Source organism: Lepus europaeus, chromosome 3 (genome assembly GCF_033115175.1).
Source record: "Lepus europaeus isolate LE1 chromosome 3, mLepTim1.pri, whole genome shotgun sequence".
Lineage (NCBI taxonomy): Eukaryota > Metazoa > Chordata > Mammalia > Lagomorpha > Leporidae > Lepus > Lepus europaeus.
Window position 1 is genome coordinate 106,376,135 of NC_084829.1, and position 22,508 is coordinate 106,398,642.

Below are 22,508 nucleotides of genomic sequence, written 5' to 3' on the forward strand. Positions count from 1 at the left end.
TAATGAAAGCTAAAACCTAAACCTCTCTCATTGCCTCACTGCAGCAGCTTTAGATACTGTGAGAATGAGTAGAAGAGTCTGGCCAGGTGAGAGGTCCCCTGGTGAGGGTGAATTCCAGAACTTGGTTGACCTCTCAAGGCACCGCTCCCCCAGCCTCACAAACCCAAGCAGCACCCTGTTTGTATGGGTTCTAGGCTGCCTTCCGCCTGCCCCTCACTCTGCATTCACCTGAAGTGGAATACAGTACCTGGGCAGGACTTCCTAGCCCTGGAAGGACCAGGGAGGGGGCGTCTTTCTGAGTGGCCATGCATTCACCATTGCTAATTATGCTGGGGTGGCTGAACCCATTTTGTCCCCTTTCCAAAAGGGCCAATTCTTAACTCCCCCTGAATTTGAAATACCAGTTGAGTTATTGGACACGCCATCCTAGTCAGATGCCTGGTCAGCAAACAGTTCATGGCCTGCTTCACTCAGTCCCACTTGGTTCAGGTTAACCTAGGGATAGATTCTCGCCCTCTTGTGGAGTGCTTCTGTGGTGTTTATGTATTGCCTTGGAATTGGACTGATGCTTAACATGCAGGGTTGCCTGTTAATTGGCAGCCTGCTGCTGGTTTCCTGCTTCTTCATAGTCCTCTAACCCTGTGCTTTTATCCTGTCTACACATTTTTCATTTTGATTTTCTATGCCACGGGCTAGAAGACAGACATTTTTTATACCAACTGTTGAATTTCCCATCCTCTCTTCATACAAACTAAAAGTTTCCTAGGCATCAGCACAGCACAGTACCTTCCACACAGTAGGTCCTCAGTAGATCTGACTTGATGTGGCTTGTGACTGAGGAAGTTGTCAGTTCTAGGATCTCCAAAATTTGGCTTTTTATCCCATGCACAAAGCTAGTCAAAAAGGAGATGGGAGGGGTGTGCTCTCCCCTCTAGTGTACACTGTGTTTTTTGGGGGTTCAGCCATTGTTTCTACAAGACTACCCCAAAGAGTACTACATTAGTCATCAAAAGAGAATGGTGCATTTAGCAAAGACCTGGGAGATTTAGGTCAGAACCAGGCTCCTACTGTTGAAACTAGGGAAGTCAAGTAGTGGAACTTTGCCTGAACACCCGGAAGAACATCTTTCTGGGTGTTTAAGAGCTGCTGGTATTCTCCAGAAGGGTGAGATATTTCCCAGCTGGGTGCTGTGGATTTTGTGTTATTGAGAGTTCTCATATTAAGGTGCCACATGAATGTTGGGAAATTATTTACTCTGCACATCCACACATTTCAGGGCTCTGTTTCTCTAATTATATTTATCAGTTTGGAATTTGGCACATAGACATTGTTTAATACCAATGTCTGTGGTATTTCCACTGTGTTTTGAAAAGGACACATTCATCCTAATTCCATTCAAGCATTTTATTCCTAAGGTACTTCTCTTTAAGATAGGAGGTATTGTCATCTCTGTGTAAACAAAGCAAGATGCCACACAGACTTGTTTAATGAGGTGCTGTCAGGGTAACCCTGCGCGGAATTTATAAAGGAGAGTCTACAAAGATAAAGGGTACCCCTTAGGACAGTGCAATCCAGACAGAGCTTGAAATAATAATTGTCCTACTTGAGCTGAAATAATGGTAGCAGAACAGGCATTAGTGAGGCAGAGGAAGAAGAGACTCAAGCTGACAGCTCATTCGTGAGCGCTGAAGTGGATCAGCCACTCGGTGCAGGGCAGAAGGCAGCCTGGTGGTGTGCGCGTCCATTTCACATTGGTGTGGCATCGGGAAAAATCCCCACTCCTTCCACCAGGGTCAAAACCTAGGCAGCCGGAAGAGAGCGAGCCAGCTCTTTATCCCTGAAGCTTTGCTGGAGAAACTGTGCTACATGTAATCCAGCTGTGTGCTCCTGGTGATTAAGGAAAACAAATGCTCTCTGCAGACTCATTATAGATTTAAAGTTCTTTAAGTTTCCACCAGGTTTCCACAGAAACAAAGAGTTTGAAACAATAGTCGAGAATGCACAAACCATCGAGTAAGTGGATTTTAATTGTTCCTGTTTAGAAAATTATCCAGATAACCAGCCACATCAAAGACTATTAAACTTTTTAGTTGCTCAGGTAGGATAGAGAATGTCATCATTATCTAACATAAGAAGGATCTGCATTAGATAATGCTACTTGAATTTTGAGCTAGAATAACATACTCAAGGATGCTACTAACTGAAGTGCCATTTAGTACTCAAAAGTAATCATATGCTTTAATTATTCATGGGGCACAATGCATGAATTCATAATACTAATGATGGTTTCAAAATGTCTTATGCTATGGTTTACTTCCTTAGGAAGATCAACTAATGCAAAACAAAAGTATAAATATTTGCAACTGTCATAAATAGCATGTGCATGCAATTTAGTTGTGTGTTACCATCATCAAAGGGGTGGAGACATGTGTTTTCTCTGTGTTGTGCAATGTTCTTGTAGGATTTAGCACAATGCTTTTTGTTTATTAAGCATCCGGTGGTTACAATTGATTTCAAAGAAGGCTTTGGTGATAGCATACTCATGTATTCACTAACTAGGTGTTGTGTAAGACTCGGTTCCCTAGTCTGAGCACGGGGCTAGAGACACTGAGTTCAATAAGATGGAACCGGTCCTTCTGGGACTCCCAGTCTTGCACATGAACTAGAGGCTGCTGGCAATGGCAAATATAAATGGATTTACAGCTCCTCAAGCTCTTTAGCTTGAGGATTTATGTTAAATAGTTTATATGTTAATTCTACATTGTTATTAGGGAAGATGCAGGAAAAATGAAAACACAATGAATATGCTTTGTTTGGGATTAGTAAAGATCCTCAACAATGTTTCTCTGTGTCATTATATAGTTTTGTTTTTACTCTTTTGTCATAATATACTCTGTTTCCCTCTTTTGGAAAATACAGAAAAACTAAAAAAATGGAGATCGTGAAACATAAATTTATCAATCAGACCATTTAAAGATAAAAACTTGCCGGTGCCACGGCTCAATAGGCTAATCCTCCTCCTGCGGTGCCAGCACACTGGGTTCTAGTCCTGGTCAGGGTGCCAGATTCTATCCCGGTTGCCCCTCTTCCAGGCCAGCTCTCTGCTGTGGCCTGGGAGTGCAGTGGAGGATGGCCCAAATCCTTGGGCCCTGCACCCGCATGGGAGACCAGGAGAAGCACCTGGCTCCTGGCTTCGGATCAGTGAGATGCGCTGGCCACAGCGGCCATTGGAGGGTGAACCAACGGCAAAAAGCAAGACCTTTCTCTGTCTCTCTCTCTCTCTCACTGTCCAGTCTGCCTGTCAAAAAATAAATAAATAAATAAATTTTTAAAAATTTTAAAAAAGATAAAAACTTAGCACTTTATATATTTATTTATGCCTTATTCCTACACATATATTTTAAGCAAAACATTTATCTTTATGTAATTATATAAAATTTTGCATTATGTTTTTTTAACTTAGCTTTTTATCATAAGCATGTTTCCATATCATAACATATTTGTCACAAACACCAGTATTTGTTGGCAACATATTATTATATCAAATTACCTTACTTTATTGAACCATTCTTCTGGCATTATATGTTAAAGTTGCTCTCTGGTTACATAATTCTAAATATCCTTGTTTTTGGTTGGATTTCTGATCACTTCTTCCCAATTGATTTCTAGAAATGGAATGGCTGGGTCAAACTTATTCCTTTTGGGGGTTATTAATACAAGGCAACAGATTGTTTTCTGGAACAACTGAACTAATTTACTCTCCCAGTAGCAATGAATTCCTCCATACATGCTTGCCAGCATTTAGCAGTATAATTTATTTCTCTTTGCAAAATTGCCATATGGAAAATGATATGTCATTCTTCCTTTGTTCTTGCTTTGGTTACTACTGAGCTTGATACTATTTTTCATTTATTTATTAGCCATTTCTATTTTATATTTTGTGTTCCACGAATTGTCTATTCAAATTCTATATCCCCTGTTTTGGTTTTTGGAATGCACTTACAATTTTAGTCTTGGTGCAGACAGCCCTGGTTTTAGCCAATTCCTTCTTGATGTCAACAGTTTACTCCCTGTCATTCTCCGCTTTTTTAAAATTTTTCCCCAATAGGGCTCATGTCCTTCTTGCATAAGGATGCCACACAATATTCTAACATCAAGGCATTTTTTTTTTCCATTTCATTTATTTATTTGAGAGGTAGAGAGAGACGGGGGAGGGTGGGGACACAGAGAGAGAGGCCCCTATCCATTGGTTCACTTCCCAAATGCCTTCAATGGTGGATGGTAGGGGCGGAAGCCAGGAACCAGGAGCTCACTCCAGGTGCCCTGTGTGGGTGGCAAGGACGTGATTATCTGAGCCAGCTCTGCTGCCCCCATGCTCCGTGTTAACAGGGAGCTGCAATTAGGAGTCGAGGATCAAATGCAGGTGCTCCTATATGGGACACAGGTGTCTTAACCACTAGGCCAACCGCCTAACATTTTTTCTTCCACTTTTCATACATAGAATATATTGGAGAAATGAAGATACCTCTCTGGTGTAGTCTGTAGTAATAGCTCCAATTGTCCTTTGTATTATGACTTTCTCGTACTCCGTTAAGACATACAGTTTATTTGTAAAGCTCTTCGGTCTGGGCTGGCCTTGTAATCTACTGTGGCCAACGGAATAAGGCAAAGGTGATAGTTTTCCAATTCTGATTTACGTCTCAAGTGGCCTAGCAAGCTTCTGCTCACTCTTTACACTTATTTTTACATACACTTATTTATTTATTTAAAAGGCCTAGACACAGATACAGAGACAGAGAGAGATCTTACCATCTACTAGTTCAACTGTCAAATGCCTGCAACAACGAGGGCCCAAGCCAGACCAGAGCCAGGAACCAGAAATTCAACCCAGGTGTCCATGTGGGAGGCAGGGACCCACCTGCTTGACCTGTCACTTGCTGCCTCCCAGGGTGTGTATTAGCAAATTGATCACAAAAATAAATGACCATAAAATAAATCACAATATATTTATTTACAAAAACTTAACAATTATGTAAAAACTAATCTCTGTATAAAAGCTAGATCATATTTTTCTACAGGTGATGACTTTTTCTTTTCTTTTTTTTTTTTTTTTTTTTGAACAGGCAGAGTGGATAGTGAGAGAGAGAGAGAGAAAGGTCTTCCTTTTTGCTGTTGGTTCACCCTCCAATGGCCGCTGAGGCTGGCGCATCTCGCTGGTCCGAAGCCAGGAGCCAGGTGCTTCTCCTGGTCTCCCATGCGGATGCAGGGCCCAAGGACTTGGGCCATCCTCCACTGCCTTCCCGGGCCACATCAGAGAGCTGGCCTGGAAGAGGGGCAACCGGGACAGAATCTGGCGCCCCAACCGGGACTAGAACCTGGTGTGCTGGCGCCGCAAGGTGGAGGATTAGCCTGTTAAGCCACGGCGCCGGCCAAGGTGATGACTTATTTAAAAATTTTACTTATTTATTTGAGAGGTAGAGTTACAGACAATAAGAGGGAGAGACAGAGAGAAAGGCTTTCCTTCTGTTGGTTCACTCCCCAAATAGCCATAACGGCCAGAACTGTGCCGATCTGAAGCCAGGAGCCAGGAGCTTCTTCCCAGTCTCCCATGCAGGTACAGGGGCCCAAACACTTGGGCCATCTTCTACTGCTTTCCCAGGCCATAGCAGAGAGGTGCATTGGAAGAGGAGCAGCCAGGACTTGAACCAGCTCCTATATGGGATGCTGGCATCACAAACAGAGGATTAACCTACTGCGCCACGGTGCCGGCCCTGATGTCTTTCAATATACAACTTTCCCTGGTCAATCTCTCTATAGTAAGTATAGTGTGCCAGTCAGCTATTGCAGTATAACAAATCACCCCAAAACTCAGTGTCTTAAAACAGGAAGCACTCATTATTGTTCCCTGGTGTAGAGGTCAGTAGCACAGTTATTTTGATTTCTGTTGGGGTCACTTGTGCATCTGTGTTCAGCCTTGCCCATCATGGCTGGGCTCTGTCATCCATGTAGGGGCAACTGGCCGTGTGCTGGCCTAGGACACTCCTGAAGTTAGCGCTCCTCTTTGTGCCTACTCCTCCTGCAGCAGGCTAACCTGGCAAGGCAGGGGTGGGCATTTGGCACAGCAGTTACGATGTGGCACTTGGGGTGCCCACAGCCCATATTCCAGTGCCTGGATTGCAATTCTGGCTCCAATTCAAGGTTCTTGGTGATGCACACCCTGGGAGAAACATGCTTCCATAAACCTAAGTTCTTAGAAATCAGGTTTGGAGAGAGCATTTGGCCTAGTGGGTGAGGTGCCAGTTAGAACACCCACATCCCATATCAGAATGCCTGGGCTTGAGTGCCAGCTCTTAATCAGTGTCTTAGCCAGAGGCTAAGCGACTGCCCCGTGAAGTCTTACACTTCACGAATGCAGGGCTGTTTCGGGCTGGCCAGGGGCTCTGCCCCACGCAGTCCTCCGTGGCTTCAGTCGTCATCTTTCCTTCAAGTCACAGGTGGGGAAGCTCTCTGCTGCCAAGGGCCACATGGACGTTAGTAACATCATTCACAGGCCATACAAAATGATCAATTAAAAATGAGCCCGCAGCCGGCGCCACAGCTCACTAGGCTAATCCTCTGCCTCGTGGAGCGAGTCTCACTGACCTGAATCTCTTCACCTATAAAGGGAAGTCCTAAAAAAAAAAAAAAAAAAAGGCCGGTGCTGTGGCTCACTAGGCTAATCCTCCACCTTGTGGCACCAGCACACCGGGTTCTAGTCCCAGTTGGGGCGCCGGATTCTGTCCCGGTTGCCCCTCTTTCAGTCCAGCTCTCTGCTGTGGCCCGGGAGTGCAGTGGAGGATGGCCCAAGTGCTTGGGCCCTGCACTCGCATGGGAGACCAGGAGAAGCACCTGGCTCCTGGTTTCAGATCAGTGCGGTGCGCCGGCCGCAGTGGCCATTGGGGGTGAACCAACGGCAAAGGAAGACCTTTCTCTCTCTCTCTCACTGTCCACTCTGCCTGTCAAAAAAAAAAAAAAAAAAAAAAAAGCCTGCTGTAGACACTGAATTTCAAGCACAGCCCGCGATTGCCTCGGCAGGGCCAGACCAAATGGTCTCACAGGCCTTCTGCGGCCCAGCGGCCCGACGTTCCCCACCCCTGCTTCAGCCCCCAGAGTCCTCTCTCTGTGCAGCCAGCAGCTGCGGAAAGCAAGTGAGCGGTCATACCAGCTTTTCTCCTAGTCCACTGCCCTGACCTTGATCACACCGCTGTGCCTATTTCCCAGAGGCTGGGGGACATGGTCCATCCACGTACCCTGCAAGGCAGGGAAACATGGGTTCTGATGGGCACGTGCGATCTTTTCAAGATGAGCTGAGCTGAGTCAGGGGCCGGGGCCAGCCAAGGATGAGGGCCCTCTCCCTGCCTTGGAAGGAGCCCTGAAGGACTGCACCTGTTAATTCCTGTGACCCAGAAGTCAACCTTGTGCATTTAAGCCAAACTTTTTGTGCACCAAGCATTTGTTAAACATCAGATCTTCAACTTGGACTTTTTTTTTTTTCTACAAGTATGTCTTTTTGCAAAGATAAGATCCAGCGTATATAAAAATAACCAGACAGAGGAAGAAATAAGACGCTGCGAATGAGAACAGGCAAAAGCAACAGACAATAAAATTAGGAACTCCAGATATTACAATTATTAGCCTATGTTTTAAACAACTAGGTTTATATATTCAAAGAGATTCAAAACAAGCAAGCTTAGAAATCAAAGAGAGAGTGAGGGGTGAGCCCTCATCCTCTGGTTCACTCCCCAAATGCCTGCAAAGGCTGGAAATGAATCTGGGAGTTGGGAACTCAATCAGGGTTTCCCGCATGCTTGGCAGGAACCCAGCTAGTTAAATCATCGCTTTTGCCTCAAGATCTGCATCAGACGGAATCTGGAGGCCACCGAGCTGGGTGACAAAGCCTGGCATTCTAATGCAGAAATGGGCGTCCTAACCAGCATCTAGCTGCTAGGCCAGACGCCCATCCTAGGCTTGGGAGACTTTAGGAGGGATCTAGAGAGTATGTAAAGGAAAAGCTCAAGTTTGAAAACCCATGGAAATTCTAGAAATGTGAAGCACAATAACCAAAATTAAGAACTTAGTGTGGTGGCCGGCGCCGTGGCTTAACAGGCTAATCCTCCACCTTGCGGCGCCGGCACACTGGGTTCTAGTCCCAGTTGGGGCATCGGATTCTGTCCCGGTTGCCCCTCTTCCAGGCCAGCTCTCTGCTATGGCCTGGGAAGGCAGTGGAGGATGGCCCAAGTCCTTGGGCCCTGCACCCGCATGGGAGACCAGGAGAAGCACCTGGCTCCTGGCTTCGGACCAGCGACATGCGCCGGCCGCAGTGGCCATTGGAGGGTGAACCAACGGCAAAAAGGAAGACCTTTCTCTCTGTCTCTCTCTCTCTCACTATCCACTCTGCCTGTCAAAAAAAAAAAAAAAAAAAACTTAGTGTGGGGCCGGTGCTGTGGCGCAGCAGGTTAACACCCTGGCCTGAGACGCCAGCATCCCATATGGGCGTGAGTTTGAGATCTGGCTGCTCCACTTCCAATCCAGCTCTCTGCTATGGCCTGGGAAAGCAGTGAAATATGGCCCAAGTCCTTGGGCCCCTGCACTCCCATGGGAGACCCGGAAGAAGCTCCTGGCTCCTGGCTTCAGATTGGCAGAGCTCTGGTCGTTGCAGCCAATTGGGGAGTGAACCATCAGATGGAAGACCTTTCTCTCTCTCTCTCTCTCTGCCTCTCCTCTCTCTGTGTAATTCTGACTTTTAAATAAATAAATAAATCTTAAAAAAAAAAAAAAAAAAAAAAAACTCTGCCGGCGCCACAGCTCACTTGGCTCATCCTCCACCTGCGGCGCTGGCACCCCGGGTTCTAGTCCTGGTTGGGGTGCCTGATTCTGTCCCGGTTGCTCCTCTTCCAGTCCAGCTCTCTGCTGTGGCCCAGGAGGGCAGTGGAGGATGGCCCAAGTCCTTGGGCCCTGCACCCCATGGGAGACCAGGAGGAAGCACCTGGCTCCTGGCTTCAGATCTGCGCAGTGCCGGCCACAGCGGCCATTTGGGGAGTGAACCAACAGAAAAAGGAAGACCTTTCTCTCTGTCTCTCTCTCTCACTGTCTAACTCTGCCTGTCTTACACACCAAAAAAAGAAGAAGAACTCAGTGTATGAGTTTACGATCAGACAAAACACAGCTAAGGAGATATAGGGCCTGTGTTCCAGGCTGTGTTGTGTTTTATTCATACATCTACTCAATAAATAAATAAATTCCCTATGTGCTGTGGACTGGGATAGGAGCTGTTTGCTCTGTGGGCCAGGGACCTTTCCCCAGTGTGTGATGCTGATGGGATGAGACAGAAGTGAATTTTCTCATCTGCAAGTGACTTCATGGAGAGCACGAGTGTCTGGGCAGATACCTCCATGGATTCAGACGGTTAGGACCACAGGGGCTGGTTCCTTATCCTCCTGCGTAAAAAGGTAGAAAAGCAAGTTAGAGTTATTTATTCATTAGAAAGTTAGAGAGAGAAAGAATTCTATGCAGTGGTGTAATCTCCAAATGCCTGCAACAGTCAGGGCTGGACCAGGCCAAAGCCAGGAGCCAAGAACTCCATCTGGATCTCTCACACGGGTAGCAGGGACCCAAGTATTTGGGCCATTATCTCTTGCCTCCCAGGCTCACTAGCAGGAAGCTGGATCACAAGTGGAGGCGGGGCTTATCCCAAGCACTCTGATATGGGATGCGGGCATCCCAAGCCGCAGCTTCGCCCCCTGCGCCACAAGGCCTGCCCCTGCAGTCGGTTGTAACTGTTCACTTGTGCAGGCTACCTGATCTCGAGATCTGAGGAAGATGCTACCTACAAGTTAACCAAATAACAGCTGCTGTTTCCTGAACATTGTATGCCAAGGCGTGTACTGTGCATGTATCATTTCATTGACTTCTCACATGAATTCTGTAAATTAACATTCACTGAGCACATCCTGTGCATCTGCCATTGTCCTAAGGTTTTACACGCTGCTGATGTATCAAGTCTTCAGGACAATTAGGACTTCCCTTTTTTTTTTTTTTTTTAATTTTTGACAGGCAGAGTGGACAGTAGAGGGAGACAGAGAGAAAGGTCTTCCTTTTTGCCGTTGGTTCACCCTCCAATGGCCGCTGCGGCTGGCGCGCTGCGGCCGGCGCACCGCGCTGTTCCGAAGCCAGGAGCCAGGTGCTTCTCTTGGTCTCCCGTGGGGTGCAGGGCCCAAGGACTTGGGCCATCCTCCACTACACTCCCTGGCCACAGCAGAGAGCTGGCCTGGAAGAGGGGCAACCGGGACAGGATCGGTGCCCTGACCGGGACTAGAACCTGGTGTGCCGGTGCCGCAAGGTGGAGGATTAGCCTAGTGAGCCACAGCGCCGGCCTTTTTTTTTTTTTTTTTTTTTTTTTTTTTTTTTTTTTTTTTAGGACTTCCCTTTATCGGTGAAGAGATTCAGGTCAGTGAGACTCGCTCCACGTCGTATGCTGGGAAATGACGGGGCCAGTGATTCCAAAGCTTCACCCGTAGTTTTGCCCATGACTGTGACTCATTGGAGCGTTTCTCAGGAATAAGAATCCCTATATTTTAGCAGACTCCATCTTGAAATTTGAGTTTTATCTCTTGGGGTCAACATCAAAGCCAGTATAAGAAAACACTCTCTGGGGCCTATATTGTGGCATAGCAAGTTAAGCAGCCATCCATACAGGCGCCGGTTCAAGTCCCGACTATTCCACTTCCAGTCTAGCTCCCTGCTAATGCTCCTGGAAAGGCAGTGGAGGATGGCCCAAGTCCTTGGGCCCTTGCCCCCATGTGGGAGACCTGGAGGAAGCTCCTAGCTCCTGGCTTCAGTCTGGCCCAGCTCCAGCTACTGCAGCCATTTAGGAAATGAACCAGCAGGTAAAAGATCTCTCTCTCTCTCCCTCTCCTCTCTCTCTCTCGCTCTCACTCTCGCTCTGTAATTCTGTCTTTCAAATAAATAAATCTTTAAAGTCTTTAAATATTTACAAAAAAGGAGCCACTTCATATGCTAAATGAATCTTAGTGGAGCTGGTTTCTTTGGGGTAAAGACTTCTTTGGTTAATTCATTTCATTCTTCTTTTTCATGTTTATAATGAAAGTTAAGTTTTCTATCTTTCCATGGGCTAAACTGAGGTATCTTTGGCAATCAATAACCTCTCTTGTTCTAATGATGTTTTTTAACCATGGTAAATAACATATAACAAAATTTACCATTTTAGGTACTGTTTTAGGATTTGGTAGCGTTAAGTATATTGGCATTGTTGTGCAACTGTCATCACTATCCACGTCCAGAACTTTTTATTTATCCTAAACTATATGCATTTATCCACCATCCCCACAGTGACTTCTTTTTAAAGGACAGAGATGACTGTATTAAACTTTGTTTTCTTTATGTGAATGAGCACATAATTGCCTGAGGGATATGAAGAAGAGACATTTGCTAACACAAAGGCAAATGCAGAACCCACTGACAAAGGTATATAATTTATAAAAGTGCTGAGTGGGCAGAATTCTGAGCTTGGGTTGCTCCAGGCACTTTAGTGCACTTCTAATAATGATTTTCCTTGGGCATGTGGTTGTACTGATAGGAATACTATCCATGCATAACGAGTGAGCTTAATTACACAAGACTGCATACCCAGTGTGAAGGTTCACATTTTTTTGGATATGTTTTCTGATTTACAAAAGCTGAGGCGGTCATTCTAACTGATCAGGGGAAGGCGCCCTCAGACCTGGGACACTCATCACATGCGTTATCCCTCCCACACAAAGACCCCACGTTTTACCTTCCCCTTCTCTCTGGGGAATTGTTGTCATTATTTCATGATTCCGCAGCCTGATCGGGTCCCTGCTATGACTCTGAGGACAGACAGGAAAAAAAAAAAAAAGAAAAAGACTGATTTAAGGTTTTGGATGTAGTGGGGCAAAAGTAACTGATTTCCTCTTGAGAATGATGTTTCTTCACATCCTTAACTCATTTATACTTAGCCAATCATTTGAGCTCAAGATAATCAAAATCAAAGTAGCCAAAATGGATCGAATTCTAATGTACTGTGCTAAATGCTTTCTTTGTATTGTTGCATTGAATCCTCACAATCCTGTGATATAGGAATCAAATTCCCAATTTCCGGATGGCAAACTGAAAAACAGGAAGATTCCCTAACCTGCCAAACGTGCTCAGTTATGAGTAACAGGCTGGGAACTCAAACCCAGGCAGGCTCGAGCTGTTACTCGTAGCTTCTCTATAAACATGGGTTCTGGTCCATCCAGGCCAGACAGCACAGTGCCCATGGGAGACACTCAGAGTTCAGTCACACCTTCCTCCCTTCCCAATCACCAAAAACCCACAAGGCGCTCAGCCCCCATGTGGCTGAGGGGAGTGGCTTGTCTCGGCCCAGGTCAGGCACTGGGGCTGGAGGTAGAGGCAAAAGCCATCTCCTTCTGGCCCCATGGGTTAGGAGAGGGAGGAAGGAGTGCACATGTCCAGAGGAGTCATGTTCTTCCCTGCGCTCTCTGTCCTTGTGTGCCTTGGCCCAGGCCTCATAATTGCCAATCCTTCTTAGGATTGCTCTCCCTGGAAGGGACCCCTTCTCGGAACCTCACTGTCTGGAGTCACCTGTACCTCTCCACACCTGCAGCAGAACTCCTCTTCCCTGAGCGCTGTGGGTGTGGGCTGGTTCTTGGTGCAGGGCTGGTTTCAATGAACAGACACCGAGACCAGAAGGATCATGTCCTTCTTCAGCTCTCTCAGTTCTCCCAGGAGCCTGGCTTTATCAGCATTGCTAAAAGACATTTTCATGCCAAGGACTCCTCAGGTGAGAGAGACATTTTTAGACGGGAGCAGGGGGCGGGGGATGTTGATGGATTCTGCCAGAAATTGAGGCGGCTCAGCCACCTGGGTCATAGGGGTGATTGTGGTGACACAGGAGCTTTAGGGGGACCTCAGAGTGGCTCCTGGGCCGCTCAGTCTCGGGTGTTAGCACGCCAGCAGGGCCAGGCCACTCTCCAGACTTTGGCTCAAGGTTTGCTGCCTGGAGTACAGTCACCCACACAGACCTTAAAATGAAAACAGGTAACCTTTCCCAGGAATGCTCCTCTCCCTAAGAATATGTTTGCAGCAAGCTTTTGTAATGTTCATGTGTTGCATTCGTGTGCAGGAGCAAGCACTTTCTGTCTGTAGGTGGCGCTTGGTGAATAATTCTGGGGCCATTGGATCCCGTGCCCTCCTTGGAGTAAGAGGTAGTGTGCTGCACTCAGTCTACTTCTGCTCATTCAAGCCCCCAAGCACTTCCCACTGTGTTGCATTTGAATAATTATAGATCAGAGGCTGGTGCTGTGGTGCCAGCATCCCATGTGGGTGCCACCTCCCATCCAGCTCCTTGCTAATGGCCTCTGAAAACAGCAGATGGACCAAGTGGTTGGGCCCCTGCCACCCACATGGGAGACCCTGATGGAGTTCTAGGCTACTTTTGGCCTGACCCAGTTCTGGCCAATTCAGCCATTTGGGGAGTGACCGATTGAATAGAAGATACTCACTCTCTCTCTCTCTCTCTCTCTCTCTCTCTTCCTCACTCTCCCACCCCCCTCTCTGTAACTCTTTCAAGTAAACAAATCAATATTTAAAAAATTATTATAGTTCAAATGAAACTAAAGATAATTTGGATGGTTTTCCATTCTGAAGCGTAGCCTTTGTTTCAGAGTTGTGACACAGGATTCAGCGCACCATGATAAAACAGTGCCACTGAACAGTAGTGCCAGGTTGCCTTTGAGCCAGAGGACGGGTTTATCATGGCATATTTGGAGTTACATAAATAAAAACATGAAAGACCAGAGGTAGGACTGGTGCCTGAAAGGTACCAGCTGAGGCTATGGCTGGAGGTACTCTCTCACTCCCCACCACACTCTCCTCTCTTACTGCCTTTTTACATCGCAGTTAAGGCAACACCCAGTACACAGTCAGCATCCTTAGTCTACTCTGCAGACAGCCCCACTTGGTCAAGTGACCCCAAAGCTCCCGCCTAGACCACACCATGACACGAGAGGTGTTTGCAACTTCAGCCCAGCCGATGGTGACTAGTATTGATCGGTTCTCATTTTCTTTCTTTCTTCTCAATGATAGCCCCTGGGAGCCAGCGACTACCTGGAACTAGCAAAGAATTTTGATACGATATTTTTACGAAACATTCCACAATTCACACTGGCCAAAAGGTCTCAAGCACGAAGATTTATAACTCTCATCGATAACTTTTATGATTTCAAGGTAAGGGTGTAGGACGTTTTCTCAAAACTGAACATTTTGGAGGGCGGAGCCAGGTCACCTGAGCTGGCGTCCTGATTCTGTCACTGATGTCACCTCTCGGTGAACCACAGTACTGACTCCCGGGGTGGCTGTGCAGGCTAGGGCTAAGCCATGGAAAGTGTCTACAGTGTCATTAGGCAGAAGCTGAACGCGGCGTCAGCACTGCTGGTGGCAGCGGCAGCAGTAGGAGAGTAAACCTCCCACTGCAAGACCCTCGACTGCGCTACAGATGCTGTCACTCTACCCCACGGATCGTGTGCTCCATCTGTGAGGAGGTACAACACAGTGCCTCGCCCACACCAAGTGCCCAATAAGTATCTGTTGCATGAACAAATGGTTAGACTGCTAGAGTAATGGGTGAACGAATGAATGAATGAATGAATGAGGACACTCCTCGATGCTGGAGCTCTCTCTTCCCCAGTAACTACCACTATACCATCTTTTGCTCGATCTTTACAGCTCCATGTATTTTTTAGCGTGCAAGGCAGAGCCATTGCCCCTTCAACAAAGGCAGCACAGCCTGGTGGTTAAGGAACACTGGAGTAGGCTGTCTGTCCAGAAGACTGGCTTAGCCTCTCCGAGTTGCACCTGCCTTCCCTAATTAAAGGGGCTACTGATGGCATTTCTAGATTGCTGTGAGGACCACGAGTGTATATAAGGCACTAAAAGCTTTGTCTGGCATCTAGTAAACTCTCAGCAAAGGTGAGGACCATGCATAGTATATACTTGTAAATGCTTATTTGTAGTTAAAGCACAAGTACTACTTCCAATTAAAGTTAAATATTATTTTACGGTTAGATACATTTTTTTTCCTCCTTATCCCTCATACGGAATTAAACAGAGCAGTGATTCTAAAATTGAAGGGACTTTGAGGGGTCAGGAGGCGAGTAACCTCCTGGGCAGGAGAGGTGACATTTCAGTATCGCATTCACTTGTTCACACGGCCACTCTCATCACACCAGGCACGGAGGTAAGTGCCTAAAATCCCCTGGCAAGGGCAGCCAGGCCATGGAGCTTCCCTGTGGAGCTCATGGTCCAGCATGGAATCAGCGTGAATCACGTGTCCCCAGAACACAATGTCAGATCGCCATGGTGGGATGAGCCCCGGGCATAGGGAGGAGTCTGGCGCCATGGGAGTGTAGGCAGGGGCGAAGCCTGGGCCCAGGGAAGGCTTCGGAGGCTCCCCTGCTTCAGAGCCTTCGGGACCGCTTACAGTCCAGGTTCCAGAGCCCACGCCACTCCCACTGGGCCTGAGGCCTGATGGATCCTGCATTTTCTTGTGAACACTAAGAGGAGGGAGGGGGTACGGGGGGGTGCAGCCAGGGGCCTGGGGGGGACTGAGCGTGGAGGCTGAGTTGCAGCGCTGGTGCAGCCGCTGAGAGCAGCCTGCCTTGGGCAGTGGCAGCGAAGTCTGCTGCTGGTACCTGCACCCACAGCCGGGTGGCCAGGCAGGGAGTTGGGAGGGGTCTTGCGGGAGCCCCAGGGTGCAGAGAAGGAAGGGTGGGCACCTGGGGGTGGCACCCTGTGTTTCCAGGGCCAGGCCTTCAAGAAGAGAATGGTGCGGAGAGTGCAGCTGTTGTCAGAGTGGGACGGCCAGAAACTCTGTGTTTTTGGATTTCAGCTAGGAGCACCATACAGAAGGCTTGGGCTCCCACCCTCAGTCCCGCCCCCCAACCCAACCTCACCTGCACTTTTCCTCTCCTTAAAGAAAAAAAAAAAAGCATCGCGCAGTATTAGGGAACAAACAGCCCTGCTAACATTTGCCTTAACTCAGTCACACATTGAAAGACTATCTTCTTCAAGGCGTGGCATAGTCACAGTTATCTTACTGCAAGAAATTGGGAGCATTCAACACATTGTTCTAGAATGCATTCATAGAAATTTGTGAAATAAGGATAGCCCCGGCTAGTAAAGATAGTGTCACTTGTGGTTAAAAGACTTTATGCGAGGAGGGAGACGGCCGTTTGGATGTAGAAAAGCTAGTCCCGAATGTCGACACATTATTTTAAAGTAATGGAGTGTGTATTTAAATAAGGATTTTCAAAGGGCAGCTGCGAATCCTGGAAACAGATTCAGGGACTCTTTAGCCATCCAGAGGAGGGCGCTCTGTATTTAAACATAAAAGGACTGTGAAACGTGAAAAAGACATTAAAAGGCTGTTTCCAGCGTAGGATCACATGCGCACGGGCGCTGGGGTACTTGTGTGTTCGGGACATATTCACGGCGGCTCAGCCCTTCTGAAGGCTGCCCTGACCGGATGCTGCTGTAGACGTCCGTCCTGGAAGCTGGAGGGTGATTAGAGCAGCGCTGTGCGCTGTGCGGCAGGGGAGCCCTGGGGCACAGCCCCGGACGGCACCGCGTCTCAGCACCCTGGCCCTGGGTCACTTAACACACAGGAGGAGCTCGCTCACAGCCGCAGCGTCACGGCGTGGCCGGGGCTGCTCTCTCCGGGCAGGGAGGCCGGTGGCGTTTTCTCTTGGCCCCTGAGGGGCGTCCACATCATGTGCTCACAAGGCGGGAGGGGTGGACAGCGAACAGGCGCGAATCCCTAACATCAGAGGCTCTTAGGAGAGCTGCTAATCCGCGGGTGGAGGCGGAGCCGCAGTGGCTCAGTCACCCGCGGAAGGCCACACCTGTCCATACTGTTGGGCTGAGGGTTCCGTGTCCAGCGCGGATTTTGGAGGGGACGCGGACATCCACACCACAGCAGTAGCGGGAGGAGACGCAGAAGGCCCTGGTCCGCCTCGAGAGCTGAGATTTCTTCCGGCCTGGGATTTCTCAAACAAACCTGTGCTCCCTGCGCAGGTACAAAGCTACAAGGTGGAAAAATTGTGAAAAGTCCTGTGCAGTTTCAAAATACCACTTTAAAGAGACAAGCTATTAGAAAAAAAATAGATATTTTCAAAGCAAAGATCCAAAGTCCCTGATGTCACAAACAAGTTTTTCTTCTGTGAGGGATCTGCCTTACCTTGAGCTTGGAGAACGTGACGGACACCGTTTACTCATTGCCCTCTTTTTCAGGTGCGCATAATTTGCTCGGCGTCAGCTCCCATAGAAAGCTTATTTTTGCATCAACATCACGACAGTGAGCTGGAGCAAAGCAGAATACTGATGGACGATTTGGGGCTGAGCCAGGTAGGCGATATTAACATACTCGCTTTTTATTATCAAGCAGCGTCCTTGGTTCCGTTGGATGCATGGCTGCACACACCCTTAACCGCTGATTGGTGACTTTCTTTCCTTTTTTTTTTTTTTTTTTTTTTAATGTATTTATTTGACAGTTACACAGAGAAGGAGAGGCAGAGAGAGAGAGAGAGGTCTTCCATCCACTGGTTCATTCCCCAGATGGCCACAATGGCTGGAGCTGAGACAATCCAAAGCCAGGAGCCAGGAGCTTCTTTTGGGTTCCCACATGGGTGCAGGGGCCCAAGGACTTGGGCCATCTTCCACTGCTTTCCCGGACCACAGCAGAGAGCTGGATCGGAAGTGGAGCCTCCTGGTCTCAAACCAGCGGCCATACGGGATGCCGGCACTGCAGGGCAGCAGCTTTACCCGCTACACCACAGCACCGGCCCCTGGTTTCGTTCTTCCAAAGCCTGCGTTGCAGACATTACTCACGGAACTTAGAGAATGACAGTCTGAGCATGGCCAGAACCCCAGTGACCGCGTGGTCCTTTCGCAAACTTCCTTTTGCATATGACAAACACCGAAGTCCAGGGGCGGGCATCCAGCCTCGTGGTGAAGGTGCCTATGTCCCATGGTCACAGTGCCTGGCTTTACTTTCTAGCTCCAGCTTCCGGCTGCTCACGCAGACTCTTGGAGGCCGCAGGTGACGGCTGAAATTATTGAGTCCTATCACCCTTGTGGGGCTCCTGGCTCCTCCCTTCAGCCTGGCCCAGCCCTGAGCTGTTGTAGGCATTTGGGGAGTGAACCATGAGATAAGAGTGTGCGCTCTTGCGCTCTCTCTCTGCCTCACAGATAAATAGAGAAAAACAGAAAAACAGAACAAAACAAAGTCCAGAGAGGTGGGCTACTGGGCTTGCGATAACAGTGCTGAGTCACAGCACGGGGCTGGACACCAGGGCGCTGCTCATTCTGCTACGCCACGCTGCCTTCATCCCTGCTGGCTCTGCAGAGTGCACGGTGCAGGATTCAAGCAGTGGGCTGGCCGTTCCAGCAGCATGGAGGGCCTCGCACAGCCCAGGGCTGACCAAGAAGTCCCCGATCCATCCCCCAGTGTCCGCGCAGCAGACATCTGCAGGGCACCTGTGTGCACCAGGCTCTGCGCGAACTAACAGAAGCTGGCCCACTTCTCTGGGGCTTGGGGTCCGGTGACTCACCCCAGGCCCAGCAGAAGTGACCCTGCCTTTCTCTCTTCTCAGCTATGGACAGCTGAAATGTTAGGCAGACTGTATTTATTTTTATTTATTTATTTTTTGACAGGCAGAGTGGACAGTGAGAGAGAGAGATACAGAGAGAAAGGTTTTCCTTTGCTGTTGGTTCACCCTCCAATGGCCGCCGCGGCTGGCACACTGCGGCCGGCGCACCGCGCTGATCCGAAGCCAGGAGCCAGGTGCTTCTCCTGGTCTCCCATGTGGGTGCAGGGCCCAAGCACTTGGGCCATCCTCCACTGCACTCCCGGGCCACAGCAGAGAGCTGGCCTGGAAGAGGGGCAACCGGGACAGAATCTGGCGCCCCGACCGGGACTGGAACCCGGTGTGCCGGCGCCGCAAGGCGGAGGATTAGCCTGTTGAGCCACGGCGCCGGCCTAGGCAGACTTTAAAGCTTTACTCAACTCACCCCAAGAATGAGCACCCCATTCTCCTGTCCCCAGAGGACTGAGGATGCACTTCCTGCTGAACTTGAGTAGAAAACACGCATTCTTAAAGGGTCTCCGAGAAGCAGGCCCGTAATCCTGTCAAAAGCACACTTTCCGAACAGGGCTGCATACTGTGCCTCTCTGTGTTCAGGCTTAGGAGCACCTGTTTTTTCTCACTGTTCTGAAGGCTGGGGGCCCAAGATCAAGGCTCCAGACCCAGCATTGGTGAAGGCCCCTCCCGGGTTCACAGACTTGTCTGGAGTGTATGGGGTCTGTCTGGAGCACTGGATCCCAATTGTGGGGGTGCTACCCTCAACACCTGGCCAACTCCCACCACCGGCACCTTGAGGGCTAGAATGTCTGCACATTGGACACATTGGGGGGACCCCAACATTCAGACCACAGCAGAGTGGATGTCAGTGATGGCGTGTGGACCCTGATGCTAGAGCCGTCTGAAATCTTGGCTTTCCAAGAGCAGTACTTCCATCCAAACATGGGCTTTGAGGGGCTGCATCAAGTCAGTTTCTGAAGACTTTAAAAAAAAAAAGATTTATTTATTTATTTGAAAGTCAGAGTCACACAGAGAGGAGAGGCAGAGAGAGAGAGGGAGAGAGAGAGAGGTTTTCCATCTGATGGTTCACTCCCCAATTGGTCGCAATGGCCAGAGTTGCACTGGCCCGAAGCCAGGAGCCAGGAGCTTCTTCCAGATCTCCCACACGGGTGCAGGGGCCCAAGGACTTGGGCCATCTTCTACTGCTTTCCCAGGCCATAGCAGAGAGCTGGATTGGAAATGGAGCAGCCGGGCCTCGAACCGGTGGTCATATGGGATGCAGGCACTTCAGGCCAGGGTGTTAACCTGCTGCTTAACCACAGCACTGGCACTCTGAAGCCTTTTAAATCATTGTCCCTTAAAATTTTCCCTCTAGGGAGTCGGCACTGAGGCATAGCAGGTTAAGCTACTGCCTGCGGTGCCAGCATCCCATATGGGCACCAGTTTGAGTTCCTGCCTGCTCCACTTCCAATCCAGCTCCCTGCTAATGGCCTGGGAAAGCAGCAGAGGATGCCCAAGTGCCTGAACCCCTGCACCCACGTGGAGACCAGAAAGAAGCTCCTAGCTCCTGGCTTAAGCCTGGCCTAGCCCTGGCTGCTGCAGCCATTTGGGGGAGTGAACCAGAGGATAGAAGTGCTTGCTCGCTTGCTCTCTGTCTGTCTGTCTCTCTCTGACTCTGCCTTTCAAATAAATAAGTACATCTTTAAAAACAAAACAAAAAAACAAAACTTCCCTCTAGGATCAGGGTTCAGACAGGGCAGGCACAGCCCCTGGGGCCCATCATATAGGAAGAAACCAGGGAATGTGACCTTGGTCCTGACATTCATGGGGTCAGTGGGGAAGTGGACCTAGGAGTCCAGGATTGTTCTCTGGAAGAACATAGCAGCAAACCCCTGGGGAAAGAGGATAACGAGAGCCCACCCAGTGGCCCCCAGCCCACGCTGGGATCACCAGTCCTAGGCTATTTCCCAACCTTGAGGGCACAGACAACCACCTGATGAGGGGACAAACGCCCCAGCGGCTGAGTGCCCCTGCAGAGTAAGACCCAGGCATGTTCTCCAGGACCCAGGAGCCCTGGGCTTTGCGGTCACCCAGTTTGGAAAAGGCTCTTGGGAGTTTGTCCCGGGGGCCACTGAGGCAGCGGGAGTCTGCCCCAGGGCTGCAGGGGTATGCGGGGACCTCTTCCTGGCCTGGCAGAGCGGCTGCCTTTGCTACTAGTATTGCGCATGTGCACAAGGAATTCCTTTTCCGTCTGCAGTGCCCTTCCTGTGGGTTTAGCAGAGATCCGGCACCACCACGGGCAAAACCTGCAAATCTGGATTTTCTGGAGGCCTCTCAGCTTTAATGAGCCTCCTAATGCTGCCCCTTTGGGTTTTCTTCCTGCTAATTAACGTGTTCTTCTATTACCTAATAGGTTTAGACTAGTTGATGCCCTAGTCTAAGAGATTATCTATGAAAAAGAATTTGTAGAAAATTATCCTAATCTAAATAAGGAAACCAAAAAAAAATTGTTTTTTTTCAAGCTGTGCGTAGTGCAGTGCGCCTTCTGCTTGGGCTGGTTGTAATCGGTGCTGGCCGTCTGTTTGTGAGCAGGACTCGGCAGAAGGGCTCTCCATGTTCACGGGAGAAGAGGAAGTCTTTGCGTTCCAGCGCACCATTTCCCGACTCACGGAAATGCAGACTGAGCAGTACTGGAATGAAGGGGACAGAAGCAAGAAGTAGCTGGCACCCGGGCGCGAGCACAGCTCTGGACAGCTGGCCAACGCACAGAGAACTTGTCATCGTGACCCCCAAAGGAATCACCTTCTCATTAACTACGCACTTTGCTCCTGGAACATGCTAATCCTGAATTGCTGCTGAAGATGTGGTGGGTCAGTAAGTTACAGATGTACCATTTTTCTAGGTCTGCTTTTCACCTATTTATTTGGCCTCATTTCTGCACAACAAATTGAAAATCATCAGGGCTGGCATTGTGGCGTAGCGGACAAAGCCACTGCCTGCAGCACCGGCATCCCATATGGGCGCCAGTTGAAGTCCCGGCTGCTCCACTTCTGATCCAGTTCCCTGCTAATGGCCTGGGAAGGCGGCAGAGGATGGCCCAAGTGCTTGGGCCTCTGCCGCCCGTGTGGGAGACCCGGAAGAAGCTTTTGGCTTCGACCCAGCCCAGCCCTGTCCTGTAAGGCCATGTGGGGAGCAAACCAGTGAATGGAAGATCTCTCTTTCTGTAACTCAGTCCTTCAAATAAATAAATTAACTTTTAAAAATGAAAATTACCACTCCTGAAGATTAATGTTGGACAAGAGACTTCAGTTTCACATTAAACCCCCTGAATGAACCTCAAACACACAAACACATGCTAAATAAGCTTTGGCCACATGGATTCACATGCTAGAAACATGTTTTCTATAAGAGGAAACAATAAAAAAAGTGCATTCCAATTAAAAACAAAGATTTCTGACCCTACTAAAAACTAAAAGGCATAGCACTTAAAAATACAGATGTATATATGTGAGCTTGGGGGGTTATGAGTTCCAGTAAACCTCCAGGCTCCAGGCTTCCTTGCCATGGCAAATACATGTTTTTACCACGAGATCAAGCTTGATCTCAGGCAGGCATGGAGATGCCTGGGGAAAAAATGGAGAATTATGCTACCATCAAATAAGGAGTAAGGAGCAGGTTGTGGCCAGCAGGCACGATCTCAGACTCCGACAGCCAGAGGGAGGGCAGGGGCAGGAATGGGGACCTGGGGCCGGCGCTGTGGCGCACTGGGTTAAGCCACTGCCTGCAACGCCG

General features: G+C 48.8%; 1 protein-coding gene across 1 annotated transcript in view; it reads left to right on the forward strand.

The window, feature by feature from the left end:
- AFG1L (AFG1 like ATPase) overlaps positions 1 to 21,974 on the forward strand; it is a 195,011-nt gene extending 173,037 nt beyond the window's left edge. Inside the window, exons 11-13 of the mRNA XM_062187646.1 lie at positions 14,167 to 14,307; positions 17,368 to 17,481; positions 21,309 to 21,974. Of these exons, the coding sequence (XP_062043630.1) occupies positions 14,167 to 14,307; positions 17,368 to 17,481; positions 21,309 to 21,437 (384 nt within the window). The 3' untranslated portion in view covers positions 21,438 to 21,974. The remainder of the gene's footprint in view (positions 1 to 14,166; positions 14,308 to 17,367; positions 17,482 to 21,308) is intronic.
- Positions 21,975 to 22,508: the final 534 nt, after the last annotated feature.